At 37.7% G+C, this 16,758-nt stretch overlaps 1 protein-coding gene across 1 annotated transcript in view; it reads left to right on the top strand.

Annotated features, from left to right (window-relative positions):
* Positions 1-13,020, top strand: part of ADGRA3 (adhesion G protein-coupled receptor A3) — a 57,659-nt gene extending 44,639 nt beyond the window's left edge. Inside the window, exons 15-19 of the mRNA XM_069014334.1 lie at positions 3,584-3,708; positions 4,240-4,363; positions 5,991-6,136; positions 8,261-8,356; positions 8,545-13,020. Coding sequence (XP_068870435.1) covers positions 3,584-3,708; positions 4,240-4,363; positions 5,991-6,136; positions 8,261-8,356; positions 8,545-9,784 — 1,731 coding nt within the window. The 3' untranslated portion in view covers positions 9,785-13,020. The remainder of the gene's footprint in view (positions 1-3,583; positions 3,709-4,239; positions 4,364-5,990; positions 6,137-8,260; positions 8,357-8,544) is intronic.
* The last annotated feature ends 3,738 nt before the right edge of the window (positions 13,021-16,758 follow it).

Here is a 16,758-nt window from a genome sequence, read left to right on the forward strand (position 1 = left end):
CCTTTTGAGGGTACTGTTTTAAATTACTTTAAACTTTTACAATCATACAGTTCCTCTCTTGGATATTTTTAAAATATATAATCCTTTCCTAAAATTTAACAGCATTTTCTAAAATAGAATTCAACTTCATTTGTATGTGTAATATGCATATAAAGAGAGATTATGCTTTAAATTGGTCACATTTCTGTCACCCGGAGGAGGAAATACGAAAAGCATGTTCAGTCTGTTTCCATAAAGACTATTTCTGAATTAATACATGGTAAGATTGTATGACTATCTTCTTGTGAATTATAAAGAGAACTGTTGACAATCAGAAATCAAGGAAGTTAGAGAAAGGTGCAGTTTTCTTCCTTTTCTATCAGTAGCTCTCATTGTATACTTGCTCAAAACTGCTATTCCTTAAATGTTTAGCTACTTTCTAAAATGTTAGGCTGTAGAGACTGGAGAGGAGGGGGTAGATGGAGTGGCACAGAATAACACTCATCTGACAGATGTTCTTTGCACACAGGTAATACACTGCAGAAACTCTGGATGTCTAAGTGGCTGCTAAAAAGGTTTTTGTAATGTCTGTCCAGATATTAACCAAAAAAAGCCATAATAGTCTATTTCACTTCTAGACTCCCATCATGTTGTGAAAGTCTGGGTTCTGGTCTTGGGCTCAGAGGAAGTTCTTTTGGGTTCAGTTTTAGAAGTTTGCTCTTTAATCCAGCAGTTGTCATTAACATCAAATATATGAAATGGCAGTGGCAGGGGGGACCTGAACGTGGTGGCTCATCGTCCTGGCTGGATGGTGAATGACTTAACCAGAGCTATTTCCCTCTATTTTAATCTACTTTACTTTAGTTCGTATATGTGTAGAAGAAAGCAATTTGTAGTGTACTGACCCTCTTCATACATTTCAGAACATAATGTAAAGTCCTCTGATAAGGAAACACATCACTGAGTGCCTGGTTTCCTGATCTAGCGATAGGCAGTTGCAGTTGTAAAACTTTGTATTTATTTGGAAATTATCTTCACCGCTGTTTAATAATAGAAGAGATAAGGAGGAGGCTCAGCTGAAAACTCATTATTACAGGCTGAAGAGAGGAAAAAACCCAGCAATAGTGGTTGAGAAGAAGCAAGAGTTTTGCTAATTGGCTATAACCCCTCCCCCCCAGTATTCTTAATGCCATCACTACTGTTATTGTACTGTCATTCTTTTTTACTTAATAATTATTTAGGATCAGTTTAGCTCAGAAATAACATTATTAGCTCCTGTCACTCCTTCTACTAGGTCTGATGAAAAATGTCAGTGCAACACATAAGAATTCCATTGACTTACTCCATTGGTTATTGGGTCAAGGCCTTGGCTATCTAGGAAAGGCATATTGAGTTTTCTGAGATATTTTAGAAGATTATTGTAAATCTTGCAATTTTGTAGCTCTCATTCTTGAAATTCACACCAATATATACATGACATCTTGTAACATGACACCAGTCTGGAAGCAACAACCAGAATTGTCCTACAGTTTCTGTTGCCTGGTACTCATGGGCCAGGTGTGACAAAACATTTGCTTGTGCTTGTAACAGCAGTGAGTTCCCAGGGATCCCCAGCTGCATAGCAACCAGGCCACGGGTAGTGTTCAAATCAGATGACACTGGCTGCCTGAGGCATAATATCTTATGATCCTTTTCCAGGTGCCAAAGAAAACCAGATAGATAAGAATCAAACTGACAACCTGATTAAATTAGTTTGAAATGAGGTTGTTGAGTTAGTTAGGAATAACAAATTTATATTCTGATGAAAGAACAATTGAAGGTATGGTGAAGAGACTGTTGACTCTAATTTAATTGTAAGCCTTAATTCAAAAACTCTTTTCCTGTCCATGAAATCAGATTACCCATCTTAAGCTTAAAAATATCATGGATTTTTCTCAAAACAGACTCAAACTTCCTCCTAATCTTTTACTGTTCATTCTGAATGGCAAGTTTTCTCTCCTTTTCCTCAGGATACTTTTGAACTTTGCCAACTCCAGAGATTTTAGAGTGACTCACTCAGAATTATAGGGGAGAGACTTTTCTGTATTGTGTCTAGTCCAAAAAACTATTTTTAATAGACTTTCTTCATTAACCATAGTTAAGTAAATTTACTGTATTTTGTGCTGGAAGGAACTACCGTTTCTTTTGAGTTGTTATGTCATGTTTGTGTCCCTTCCTCACTCCTGGAACTCTAGTAAATTGTAACTGCTTCCAAACAGAATTATTTCTTCTTTTGAGTAAATGAAAATGTCATTCCAGGGTGGATTCAGAAAATTTAATTGACTCTATAGAGCTGTTGAATTCTCTTAGAATTATCAACAATCTATTCTGGTCAAACAGTAATCATAGAATAACAATCTGGTAGGAACATTGGTGCCATTTGGTCCAGTTAACCTGCTCAAAGTTTGACTGTCTTCAAAGTCAAATCTTACTGTTCCAGGTCATATTCAGTCAAGCTTCGAGTATGTCCAGGGACACAGACTCCCTGGGCAGTATGTGACCACTTCAGAATTTTTCTCCTGTATCTAATCAGAATTTTCTGTGTTGCTGATATTGTCATCAGTGGATGGTTCAGGTCCAGGAAGAGTTTTGAAGAGCTTGACTCTGTCTTCTTTATACCATCCCAGTAGGTAGCTCACTATAATAATGAGATTTCTCCCCTCTTCCTTTCTTCTTAAATATAAAAGACATCTTATTCAGCCTCAGACACTGTATGCTTCAGCCTCCTAATCATCCTGGTGATCTGTTAGACTTGCTCCATCCAGTATGTCAGTGTCTTTCTTGTGCTGGGGAGCCTCAGATTGAGAGTTCTGCAGGGTGGTCTCTCAGTGCTCAGCAGAAGGGAAGGATCATCGCTCACCCATTTGCTGTGCCAGTGCTCACACAGCAAAGTGTGGCCTTGGGCTACAGGTGACACTGCTGACTTGTGGTCAGCTTTTGTCTGCCACTAACTACAGCTGTTTTCTAATCAGTCCAATGCTCAGCCTCTGCTTTTATGTGCATGGGGTTATTCCATCCCAGATGCAGATCTTTTAATATTTTCTTTTCCTAAATTTCATTATGTTTTATCAACCCATTTTGCTGTCTAACCAACATCCCTCTGGTTATCCTCCAGTCTGTTGCTTGGTCCCCCCAGTCTGTAACATCATTTACAGACTTGCTGAGGACACTTTCTGTAATGTTCTTTGGGTTGTTAAAGAAGATAATTACAACTGAAACCCACAGTTATTCCACATCTGTACATACAGATATTTTAAGATGAAGAAAATGGTGTTTCTATAAGCTGCTGACCTCTCTGTATCTTCCAGAACATATGAAGTTGAACTTTCTATAAGAATTGTGACTGCATTTATAAAGGTCAGCCAGAATAGCAGATAATTGCAGAAGAATTATATATATAAATAATAATAAATAAATAAATGGAGAGTTGTTTTGGGATGGGTGGGAAGGGAGGGAAGGCATTTCATCTAGAAGGTGTCTGTTACTTTTTGTGTTCCCTTTGTCATTCCCCCACCCTCAAAAAATAGATACCATGGACTAATGTTATTTTTGGTTTTGTTGTTAGGACTTGACTGGAGCTGAATTATATACACAGCCAGCTGATCTTCTGCACCCAGTAATTTATGCCACTGCCATGGTTTTGCTGATGTGCCTGTTGATGATCATGGTCAGTTACATATACCATCACAGGTAGGAATCAGAATTACCAGACTAAGAAAATTAGTTTCATCATGCTTAGGACTACCTTTTCTATTTTATTAGAGAATGATATAGTAATATGCTTTCAGTGTTTTTTCCCTATAAAATTTGTTGATGCAAACTAACAGTTACGGAAGTAGCTGTTTCATCTCTCTTGAGTTGAGTTTAGCTCTCATAACCATGTCTTTAATTCTTCATTTTGCTTCATGATGAAAGAAGAGGCCATTCAAGAATAATGGTAGAATTTAACAAACTGTTCAGCCTTTTACATTTCTGTTGATGTGAAAACTTGAATCCTAAGATTCTTAAATCAGGCCCCAAATAGATGTATAAAGCTGGCAGTGGGAGGGTGTTTTAATTTCTTGGGATAAAGTCCAGAGATTGTATTTGTTTAGAAAGCATGTGGTAGTCAAACAATCATTAACAGGAATTATATGTTGTTTATCACAAGAATATCTTTCTAGTTTCTGAAAACAATAATATAGCTGTGTTTTATATTGTCTAATTTGTTTCTTTTAACAGTGTGATCAGGATCAGTGTTAAAAGCTGGCATATGTTAGTTAACTTGAGCTTTCATATTTTCCTGACATGTGTGGTGTTTATTGGAGGCATAACTCAGACCAGGAATGCCAGCATTTGCCAAGCAGTAAGTAAAAATTAGTTGCTGGTTTCTTACTCCTATATATGAATATGGCCCCCTTGCCACCTACAGAACTGTAATGCTGTACAGGCATTCATCAAAATGTAAAATTTAGACAAAAAAAATTAATGTTTTGTTTTTAGGTCATCTAGTCCAACACCCCTGCAATAAAGAGGGACATCTTCAATTAGATCAGATTGCTCAGAGCCCCATCCAACCTGACCTGCAATATTTCCAGAGATGGGGCATGTACTACCTCTCTGGGCAACCTGTGCCTGTGTTTTGCCACCTTCATTATGAAAAACCAACTTTCTTACATCTAATATAAATCAACAGTTTTTCACTTTAAAGTCACCTCCTATCACTACATGCCCTTGTAAAATGTGCAAGAGATATTTTTTTTCCCCAAAATGCTATCACAAAAGCTAAGTTTTATTGGTTATTTCTGTTTTTGAGACTTACTGACTATGAAATTATTTTATAGGCCTGTATGTGGCCTTTACAGGCCATGTGAAATCTGATTTTCACAGGTGTTAAAATACCTATTTCTCTTTGCTCAGTGTAACTGAAGGGGAGAGAAGTGCTTCAAGCCCCCATGCTTTCTCTAAACACATGTCCTTAGCTTTATTGAGACTCCTTCTTGTTAATGATTTACCCTTCTAAGATTTGGCCATCTCCAATTCACTTGCAGTGTTTCAGTATAACAACAGTTGCTGCTTTCAAAAATGTCAGTGAAACTTTAAAAAAAATTTCTTTTAAATCCAGCAATTAAAAAAATTTTCAAATCTGTCACCATAATATTCCATAGTGCTTTTTGTTTGAATTTACAGGAGTTATTAGGTTGATGGTTCAAAGGGATGCAATAAAATATATCCCTGATGTTTCTCCTATGTGTGTGCACACATACACACACCTTTGTTCTTACCTTCCTGGAGAAAGAAATCCTCCAGAAGAAACCTTGTGATACAGATGGGCTGTTTGAGAGTTGTGTGTTTTTACTGGTGACTGAAACTGGCAAAAACCCACTTGTAGTCAGCTTAATAGGAACTAAAGTGTTACCCCTTCTGTGTGCATGTGCTGTCGTGGCAGTGTTGGCCTGTGAATAAGGCAGTACCGGACAAGGAGATTCCCCTGTGAAGCAGAGTTTGCATTAATGTTTGGGCTGGTTAAACATCTAATACACTTTATCTTTGCATTATGTTAAAATCTCTGATGAGTGTTGGCTGTCTGTGTTCTGCCATCTGCTCCATAGTTGTCACAGTATCATGAGTTTGCTGTTCCCTTACTTGTTTCAGTTTGAATAATATCTGTAACACAGGACATTTTAAATTAAGTCTTTTGTAAAATACAGTTTCCTAAAGTGTATGATTGATACATAATCTGAAAATGTTTCTCCCCTGTCATTAAGTTTTCCATGCATGGGTTTGCGTTACATGTTACATTTTTTTTTAAACAATGACTTGACACTTAGAACAGTCATATAAAATAAGAGGCGTTTTTTTTTCTCTTGAACTGAGCTTTTGAAAATTTCAGCTTTATGTTGACTTGTGAGTTTAATGATTACTATAATAACTCAGTAGAAAGGAAATATTTGGGGGTTAATTGTTTTTTTGTTGTCTATTTTTGTTTTAAGGTTGGGATAATTCTCCATTATTCCACTCTTGCAACAGTACTGTGGCTGGGAGTGACATCTCGTAATATTTACAAGCAGGTAACCAAAAAAACCAAAAGGTGTCAAGATCCTGATGAGCCACCTCCTCCACCCAGGCCTATGCTGAGGTGAGTTGTTTGTTTCTGTGGCTCTGTATTTCCCAAGTTGCTACATTTATATTCTGACCAGAATATGTAATAGTCACTATTCTTCAGGTCTCTCAAGGTCTGTAAAGTTCCTTTCAGATTTTTCCGTTTCTTAGTGTTTTGTTAAGGAGGATGAGCTGAAAGACTATTGGTCTTAGTGTGTTTCAGATGCAATGCTGGGTTGCTGATTTGTAAATTTAAAAATTGGTAGTGTTTCAGCATCACCACTGAAGGTTTGACTTCAGGACCGTTAGGACTTTAGATAGCAACACAACCCATTAAATTGTCAGAAGAAAGAATGTGGAGAACTGTTACCACAATTAACAAACACTGCAATTTAAGTGAATAAAGTTTAATATGTTTTCCAAAGATTGTTTACAAATTATTTGAAAAATAGAGTTATCACTCATAATCAAACGAAGATAGTGTTCTTTGTGAGGCATTCCTCCTAGAATTTTCATTTCTGAGATCCCACAAATGAGACAAACTAATTATCTGTTAAATTCACTTATGTGAAATGTTCTTACTAGAAAATACTGACATACCTTGTTCACGTTGCCTCCTGAGCTGCTGCTTGTTAATTAAAACTGCTACACTGAAATTCACCACAAGGTGGCAGAAACTGATTAACTTTGATTAGTTACAGGCAAATATTTAAAGACCTTGATTTTTTTAAGTACAGAGACTGCAGAAAAACAGAAGTGCATTTCTGATTATCTTCAAGTATCATTTTCAGTACTACATACAAGCATTTTTTTATCCCTTATTATTTGTTATGAAGTTTCTGCTCTGGAAAATGTTGCAGTAAAATTACCGGCCTCACAGGCTCAGCTCTACGCAGACATACATGAACTTGCTTTTTTAGGTCTGAACACCTCATCTCTGACACTGCCAGTAGCTCCACAGACAAGTATCCAAGACAAGAACAGAGCAAACATGCTTTATATTTTTCAGACTTTCTCAGTGTCCAACTTCCTACAGATCAGGAATTTCCTCAGTCAGATAGGTGTGTGACGTTTTTGTATCGAAGGGCCACCGAAGAATTTTTTTTTCAGTTGTCTTTTAAATTTAGGCGCAAAATAAAACTGCCCACAATGTAGTACCTGTACAAAGATTTGTTTTATCTGGCCAGCTCCTGATTGCTGCATCAAGATACAGAATACACCAATGTCAAAATCTGATCATTGTAGGATTCAGCAACTAAATAATAAATTCAGTTCATGTTGTTTTCCAAGAAAGTCATAATTTGTTTTAGACTGGCTTTTGTGTCTCAAGTGAGAGAAGAGTTATTTCTGGTGAATTATCAGAAATGCACTGGAAAAATCCAGGACCACCATAATAGGTGTCTCCTGTTGATAAAAAACAAACACTCACCCGCATGTCACAGTAGGAGCTTTCACTTGTGTGTTCTGATCTGGATTTGGACTGGATTAGTATAAGCTGCGGGACTGAGTGCCGTTAATTCTGATTATCAGTAATTACTGATTGCCCCTAATGAATTCAATGTGAATTCATAGAAATCAGAATGAAAAGTAAGATACTCCAACAACATAGGCCCTTTTTCTTCTTGAAAGTATACAGTTTTCATTAATACCACCACAGAGAAGCAGGAACTATACGCTGTAAAATTACAGAATCCATTAAAAATAAAAAAAAAACAAACTGCCATATGCCAAACCCCTCCACCCAAAAAAAATTCAAGTAACAGTGTATATAATATTAGGCAAGTTCACCTCTGGAACAGGACATACCACTTGGTATTTTCATTCTAAGTTTCCTTACTCTTTTCCAGCAGTTTACAACTTCTGATTGACAGCTTTTGCTTCTTCCTTATAACACTGTATACTTTTGTTCAGTGTCTGTGAGTGAGAGGTGGGAGTGAGCAGCTGTGAGAGAGAGGCAGCTTACAGCAGGAGGAGAAAAACTGTACTGGGGAAGACTTAGAAAACAGTTGATGCTACCAAAGCCCAAACCTGATGCACCCTATTTAGTTTCACAAAGAACTTGTGTGCTTCCAAATCCTGGAAAGCTCTCATTTCCTTCATGGTGACTGGAAAAAATCCATTTCACTTAAGCAGCTACTGATAAACTGGTTTTATTTTTTAGGTTCTACCTTATTGGTGGAGGGATCCCTATCATAGTTTGTGGAATAACAGCTGCAGCAAACATCCGAAATTACGGCAGCAGACCTAATGCGCCTTAGTAAGTAGCCTATAAGTGAGAGCTCTGTCATAAGATTCCTTAGGCTTGCTTTTCTCTGAATACTTGTTGCAATTAATTCTGATTTTTCCAGAAAATCTAGCAGAGACAGGGTCATTTCAATGAACTGAAGAAGCATAAGTGACTTGTGCAAAGATATTAATTTATTCTTTCGTTTGTTTCTTTTGCAGTTGCTGGATGGCTTGGGAACCTAGCTTAGGAGCATTTTATGGACCTGCTAGTTTTATAATTTTCATAAACTGTATGTATTTTCTCAGCATATTCATACAACTAAAGCGTCACCCTGAACGCAAATACGAGCTGAAGGAACCTGTCGAGGAGCAGCAGCGTCTGGCCACCAACGAACACGGGGAACTGGCCCATCAGGATTCATTGTCAGTGTCCCTGGTGTCCACGTCTGCTTTGGAGAACGAGCACAGTTTTCAAGCACAGCTTCTGGGAGTGGGCCTTACTTTGGTTTTGTATGTTACGCTGTGGATCTTTGGAGCTCTGTCCATCTCCCTGTATTATCCTATGGACCTGATCTTCAGCTGTTTTTTTGGGGCAACATGTTTAAGTCTCAGTGCCTTTCTTATGGTGCACCATTGCGTTAACAGGGAAGATGTCAGGCATGCTTGGATAACAACTTGCTGCCCAGGAAGGAGTACATATTCAGTGCAAGTAAATGTGCCACCCTCCAGTTCCAGTGGAACCAACGGAGAGGCCCCGAAATGCACCAACAGTAGTGCAGAATCCTCATGCACAAATAAAAGTGCCTCAAGCCTAAAAAATTCCTCTCAAGGTTGTAAACTAACTAACTTACAAGCTGCAGCAGCTCAGTGCCACCCTACTTCTCTGCCATTGAACACAGGTCCTCAACTTGATAACAGTCTCACTGAACATTCAGTAGATAATGATATCAAAATGCACGTAGCTCCACTGGAGGTACAGTTCCGGACAAACGGACACCCAAGCCGGCACCATAAGAACAGGAGTAAGGGCCACCGTGCCAGCAGGCTCGCAGTGTTGAGGGAATATGCCTATGACGTTCCCACGAGCGTGGAAGGAAGTGTGCAGAATGGCTTACCCAAAACTCGCCAGAGCAACAGCGAGGGCCACTCGAGGAGCCGAAGAGCCTATATGGCATACAGAGAACGTCAGTATAACCAGTCCCAGCAAGACAGCAGTGATGCTTGCAGTACACTTCCAAAAAGTAGCAGAAATACTGAGAAAACAATAGCTACCAACAACAGAAAAGATATTCTAAGGAAACCAATAGCAGCCGAACTTGAAAACCAACAAAAATCTTACGGCTTAAATTTAGCCGTCCAGAATGGACTTAAAAGCAGTGGACAGGATGGACCTTTGCTCACTGCAGACAGTACTGGTAATATTAGAACTGGGTTATGGAAACATGAAACTACTGTGTAGCATTATAATTCTTTGTGGGATGAATCTATATGAACTGTGATTACACATTCCTTAAAGCTATTAACACTTTTAAAGACTGTTTACAGACTGTAGGTACTTTGTGCAGGGAGGGAACAAAGCAAAAAATTTTGTTATTACCTTGTCTGTTCTTACAAAGCTGAACTCTTGCTTGGTATTTTGTGAAATTTTTTCAGAAGTCAGTCTTAAGAGATGCAGAACACAACTTTGTATATTTTTTTTACCTGTAACCCCGCAGATGTGTCCACAACGCATTTCAAATTTGTATTTAAATGTATAATAAATAGTATTTTCCCCAGCAGCCCAAAGTTGCACTTACTTGTTGGGTTTTTGAAATATTATTGCACTGAATGTCATATTGATTTTACTCTTTCATTATCTGAAACTTTTGAGCTTCTGTTACTAAAGAGAATACTGAAGTTACAATTTCCTACACTTAAATTGTTGACACCTCAGTGTAAACAAGATCGTATTTTGTATCATCCTGTTGCTGTGACCAATTTGAAGTTGTAGTTGCAGAGTGATGCTTGAGGTTGTACCTGTTTCCAGCACTTATACGAGTTTTGCTAAAGCTGTGTGTATTAAATAGCAAAAAATGCTTCTGTATAATGTAGTACTGATACCACAACTCAGCCTTAAGCAACAAATGGAATTGGATTGTATATACTTGGTTAGTTGGTAACCCACTTCCGACTTGTCACTTTTGGGTGTTTTAGTTAAGTGTAGCTGAGTTACGATACAGATCTAACATTGTCCATACTCAAATATTGTGTTAAATAATTGATAAACTTGTTCAGATATGTTTAATTACTACTTGCCAGGTTTACTGCAGATTCTAGTTGTCTGTTTGATAGTCTGAATTAATCTTGGATGCATTGTACTAACCTCTGCAATAGGACAGTGTTGCTAGAATTTGGGTTCTATTTTTACTTCTTCTGGGTAGTTACCATTTAAGAATTCTTTCAGGAACATTTTGACAAGTGTATGACTCAGTTTTGATTGCTCTTCTATTTCCCTGGTTTCAAGAGAGGTAGCTTTTATCTTGTACCCAGCCTTACAGTTAGCGTAAGGATAGACACTCAAAAAAAGGAGCTTATGGGTATTACCAAAGAAAATAATTTTAACTAAATATACAAGTATATATCAAATATGTTTTAAATCTATTTGATAAGGTATCTAAACATCTTAGACAACTGACTGCTTTGTAATTGCTGTTTGTGGGTTGTTGCTTGGTGCAGGAGGGTTCCTTTTGGTGGCAGGAATACAGTTTTGGACGTAGAAGTCAAAACCAGCAACTTGATCCTATTCCATTCCAAATACTGCAAGTAATGAAAACCGAATTGTAGACAGTAGGTGAATGTAAGGGCATGTGCCAGGAGAAGCAATCAACTCTGAGATGAATTTGTATATTACACAACTAGGAGCAATCCATATATAGTAGCTCAAACTGAGATACTCATACATTATATTTAATCAGGTGTTTATACTGTGCTTTTTTTAATAGTAACAAATGTATGTACTCATGCAAATAATTTAAGCCTACTTTTTATCTTTAAAATTATAAAGGTAGAAAAATGTAATCCATGTATAAGATGGAAAAATGTCCAAACAGTTCATAGATAATTTATTATCTGAACAAGGTATGGTAGGGACTTAGGGTAGGATCAGTTATGCTTAAGAATACACTTGCCCATTGCTTTTAGCACTTGCCCTGTTTTCATAGGTTTGCTTGGATCCAAATATCAGTTTAGTATTTCTTGAAACCCACCTTTAAAATTAATTCTATGTGTAATACTTCTGCATAGCTTGATAGTTTGCCCTGTTTTGATGAGACAAAAAAAATAAGCTTTTTTCATAGTACCTAATAAACTCTGACTAGCCTTGGTACAGACAGGGTCATTAATGTAAAATATTTCTTACATCATCACTAATAAACATGCTTAGTTCACTCACTGCTATATACATAGCTACATTTGCTTTTCATCTAACAAATGCTTTGGCTCAGATGATAAATTAAGACATTGTTCTCTGATATAGTCTTGACAAACACAATGATACTCTCCATCTGCTGTATTTTTCATGAAGAATCTTAAGTTGAAAGAATTTATGTTACTAAAACGTGGAAGACAGGTTATTAGACTCTGTAAAAGGGGGGATATTTTATATAGTATCTTACTAAGAAAGTTAGAAACAGAAAAGTCTTGAGGTTTTTTTATATCTTCCTTCCTAATAGTGTAAAGTAAGCTTATTTTCAGAATTGTAATTAAACTTCATATGAAAAACCACCTATATCACTCTAATGCAAAAAAACCTCAAACCAAAACAAACAAAAACCACCACAAAAAGCTTATTTTGGCTTTCTGTGGATCAATGTGAGAGTAACTACCATCATTAATCAGAGATATAAAGGGAAGTAACACAAAGTGGGGGCAGTTTGTGTTATGTACAAAAAAAGAGACTAGAAGCAGCAGTAGTTAGGGCTGGTTGTCCCCATGACAAAAGGGTATATTTGTGCAGTCATACTAGTGGCAGCAGCAGACTTTGAAAAACAAGTGTTGTGGATATAGAGGAGAAGGGTATAAGCACACCCTGGTTTATGACTAAAAAGGTTTTGGTGGTTTTATCATAGAATGTTAAGGATTGGAAGGGACTTCAAAGATAATCTAGTTTCAATTGCCCCTGCCATGGGTAGGGACAGCTCCCACTAGACCAGGTTACTCAAGGCCATGTCCAGCCTGGCCTTGAACACTGCCAGTGATGGAGCATCTGCAAGTTCCCTGGGCAACCTGTTTCAGTATCTCACCACCTTCAGAGTAAAAAATTTCTTCCTAATACATAACCTGAATTTTCCCTCTTCCAATTTGTGCCCCTTACTCCTTGTCTTGTCACTACAATTCCTGAAAGAGTCCCTCTCTGACTTCCCTGTAAGCCCCTTCAGGTACTGGAAGGTGCAATGTAGTCTCCACAGAATCTTCTATCTCTCTGCCTCATGTTCATTGTTAAATGCGTGCTATTGACTTGGCATATGGTCTCATTTGCACCATAATTTGGGCAGAGGCATCTCTTGTTAATTGGATCTCATCCATTATCATAACACCTTAAATGCTAATAAATTTAAACTTTGTGTAGATTAAGAAATTTTTCAGATGTTGGAAGAAACAACGACTTTTTTATTAAGTTCTCTCATTTTTACTTAATTACGTTTTGACCACTTCTGTGTTAGCACTGTGCTGCTTGCTGAAACTGTTGATGTCTTGGGTTGCTGCGTTTTCATATCCCTGAGCAAAGTGAAGGATCAGTTCGCATTGGTTTTAGTGGGTCACAGTATCCAGGTCTTAGAGAGGTTAATAGCATAGACACCTGTGAGAAGTACTATTCTCCTTGGAGTTCAAGATTAACATATAAAACATGAAAAAAACCCATCTAATTTAAATGAATACACTGAATTTTTAACGTTTTCAAAAAAGGAGAACCTGTTGTGTTGTAGGAGTTTGGTTTTAGTTTAGATGAGGTTTATATACTTTTGGTTCCCAGATTGGCTGAATATGGACATTTGGGGAGATGGAGGAGGAGACTACATGGTGGTATCTATGAATGCAGATGTACAATTTATTTTATATAGAAGAGTTAAATTTTGAAAACTGTTAAATTAGTAAGATTCTAAGTATGACAAGCCCATCAACATCACTTCACAGCTGAAACTTGCCTCCACGTGAGCAGATAGGGAATGGCACTCCTTGGTGGAGGTGAGGAAAGCAGTCATCTGCCTGCTCCACTCACCTGGCCTCTTCTGAAAAGCCCTCACAGAGCTGGTGCTGCTGACCAGGCTTCTCTGCTGGCTGAGGCTGTGGCTCCCCCATGCATCGTAGACAAAGTCTTGAATTGCAGAGGATGGCTCTAGGGAGTTGAAAGACAGAAACTAAAAGGTCACTGCAGAAATGGGCTTGCTGACATTCTCAAAGCATGACTCACAGCCAGTTGATTACATGTCCGATGTGACTTCATCTTAAAAAAGCCAAACAACCTTTAATCACCTTTAATCCCAAAGTATACAATTTGAGTATGCAAATTAAGTGCTTAGCTGAATATGGCATTTTCTCTGAAGTCAGCATTTAGTCAGTAGAATAGTACTTACAAATCTTTGTAATGAAATAGATGAGGCAAGACTGAAGTGAGATAAAACTGAGGGGCAATTTTTAGTTTCTATTAGATGAAGATCCTTGAAATTTTGCACTTGATATTTAAGTACTGCATAAAGTAATAGTTTCATGTACCTCTTCAACTGGGACATCACTGATTAGCCTCAAATCCAATAATTGTGTGAATGAAAGAGAATACTAAATGTTAGTATAGATTAAGTTTTAGAACTTGATTTTAGAGATTGTTTCAGAGACATAGGTTTCATAAAATGACTAAAGACATAGCATAGTTTTTTTTCTTTTGTATAAATGTTTTATCTTCTAAGTGTAAATTTCAGCTTTCACCTAGAGGAGGAGGACTTCAGCTCAGTTGCAAAGCCTAAAGGGCCTTTTATATGAATCACTATGTAATTCTTGATAGGATGAACCATTTCTTATAATATATACCTGACATTTTCACTTTATCCACTTAAAATTCTATTTGCTGACTATAATTCTGTTTCTCTCAGCATCAAATGCTCCTCCTGCAGCCTTTTTCCTAATCTGTTGCCAGCTACAAATTATCATGCATTGTCTTCTGCCCTCCCCAACAGCCTTCTACATTGTGACACTGTGGAGCAGCTTTCTGAATTGTTTGCAGCAATTTTCCTTTAATTCACAAATGAGGAAGTCGTTCCTATAAGGCAGAGTCCAAATCTGAACAGCAAAAATCTTAAGTATGCAGGGACTCTATTTCATCTATTAGCTGATGGTGTTTGTATTGGATGCAGCTGGTGAAATAGAAACATGTAGGAAGGACAGTTTCCTTCTTAGGGGAGGAGGCATCCTTGGTAACATCTGGAGCTGCTGAGCAAGATATTTAAAATAAATACTTGGATGTAGTGTACACCTAATCATTAAGAGGCTTATCTCTAAAGGTCCCAGACACACAAATTTGACAGGCTCTTCAAGGAATTGTAATACATAAACTTGTCAATTCTATTGACACATAGCACTTAACTGCATCAGGCCACAGTTTCATCTTCAGCTTTTATGGGCTGAAGATGTACTACTATTATGAATTTCAAGTTAAACTGTACTTGAGTTTAATCATGGTTTGATAACTACAAGGCACATAGTGTGTGCAGGGAAGATTTCAATACAAAGTAGAAGAGGATAGTTGAAAAGACACCTTTATTAAATATAGTTGCAGATGTAAAAATATCTTCTCAGGCCAGTACAGTCTCAATATCTGATAAACAAAAATGAGTGCAATCAGCAGTACTCTGCTCATTCCACATACAGGTAATGAACAATCCAGAAGATTGCCCTCAAATGCTGCCAGTTTGGAGTGACACACACAGTTGGCCAGTACCTCTCAGCTGAAAGATGACCTGCATGTGGGAACCATCACCAGTATATGGACACATCCCTGATGATGACTTACATTGTCCTATCCTGTGAAGTAATGTCATCTGGTTATTCCATAGCTGAAGTTTTATCTCAACCTTGTGAGCAACATGAATGAGCTTTGAAAAAAAAGCCTCATTTAGAGTTAAAACAGTTGTATGTTAACTGGTTTCCAAGACATGCCATCTTTCCATGTAAATGCAGACAGCTGCACAATGATAACAGCACGTAGTGTCAGCTGTTCACTCCAGTCCATGGCTCAGCTTTCCTGTCACCTTCAACAGCCATCTTTTTGACAAAACTGGTTTATACTTAGAGATTTTTCTCATCTTTATGTAAGTTAGCTACTTGGCAAGTTTAATTCTTTAAAGACACCAGCTCAACTGGTGTGATTCCTCTTTCCTGTTACATTTGCCACCTTATATTTAGTGTTCCTGGATTAAAGAACAGGAAAGAAAGCCAGATTAAGTCTTACTCATTAGTCTTGTAAAAAACTCCTAAATATCCTCATGTATAAAGGAAGGCTTGGGGAACATGAGCAAAATCTTAATACTGCTTAATAGGTAAAAATGTCTTCAGTGTGGTAAAGATGAAGAGATGAAGCTGCTCTGAGGTGCCCTAGGAGTGCCTAGTGTCTAGACATGGTGATAATGCTGGAGTTTAATTGCTGACATCTGACAGTTCTAATTCAGCTCCTACCAGCCTCTTTTTGAAGCTTTTGTCTGCAAACATGCAGGCAGACCCAGGAGTGTCATGAAAAAATTACTTGGAATAAGGTTACATGCCAGAAATACCACAGCACTTAATGGCCAAAGCCATCCAAGGGGCGATCTGTGTTCCCAAAACACTGTGCTTTAGAACAGTATAATTACCACAGTCCTAGGACTAGGGTAAAATTATTTCTTCCCTGCTGTTGAACAGTTTAGGTGCAACTTAAATTTGCCCATTTGGAGATTTTCTTCTCTTCCCTGCCCCCATGAAGTTAACAGGTAACAGCTGTTAACTCAGCAAGTTGGTAGCTCATTTTGTCAAACACATATGTCAGGGATCTTTCCTAAACCCAAAAAGCCCACCCCAAGTCCCCTGCACACCCTTCCCCTTTCCCCGTGGAATACTGGCTTCTGCTGCAAGGTGGCTCCATATAACTGGGAAGCATTTTATAAAACTCTCTTCATTACTATTGAAATTAAAGCACAGATGATAAATTTCTGCAAGGCCACATGATTTCTTCTGTTCACCTGTGTAAAGATGATGGGCTTTATGGTAGCATGGTATCATTATGAGTCTGGACTAGAAATGTGAGAGATTGTCTGAAGGTGTTTCTAAGACCTGCTATATTATTCCTGTTAATTTTCTTAGGTATTTCTGCTTTTTAACAAGTTATCACCTCAGCCTTGTCTTCTGTAGTGAATACTAAATCATCATTCT

This window comes from Aphelocoma coerulescens, chromosome 4 (assembly GCF_041296385.1).
Source record: "Aphelocoma coerulescens isolate FSJ_1873_10779 chromosome 4, UR_Acoe_1.0, whole genome shotgun sequence".
In the NCBI taxonomy this organism is placed as follows: Eukaryota; Metazoa; Chordata; class Aves; order Passeriformes; family Corvidae; genus Aphelocoma; species Aphelocoma coerulescens.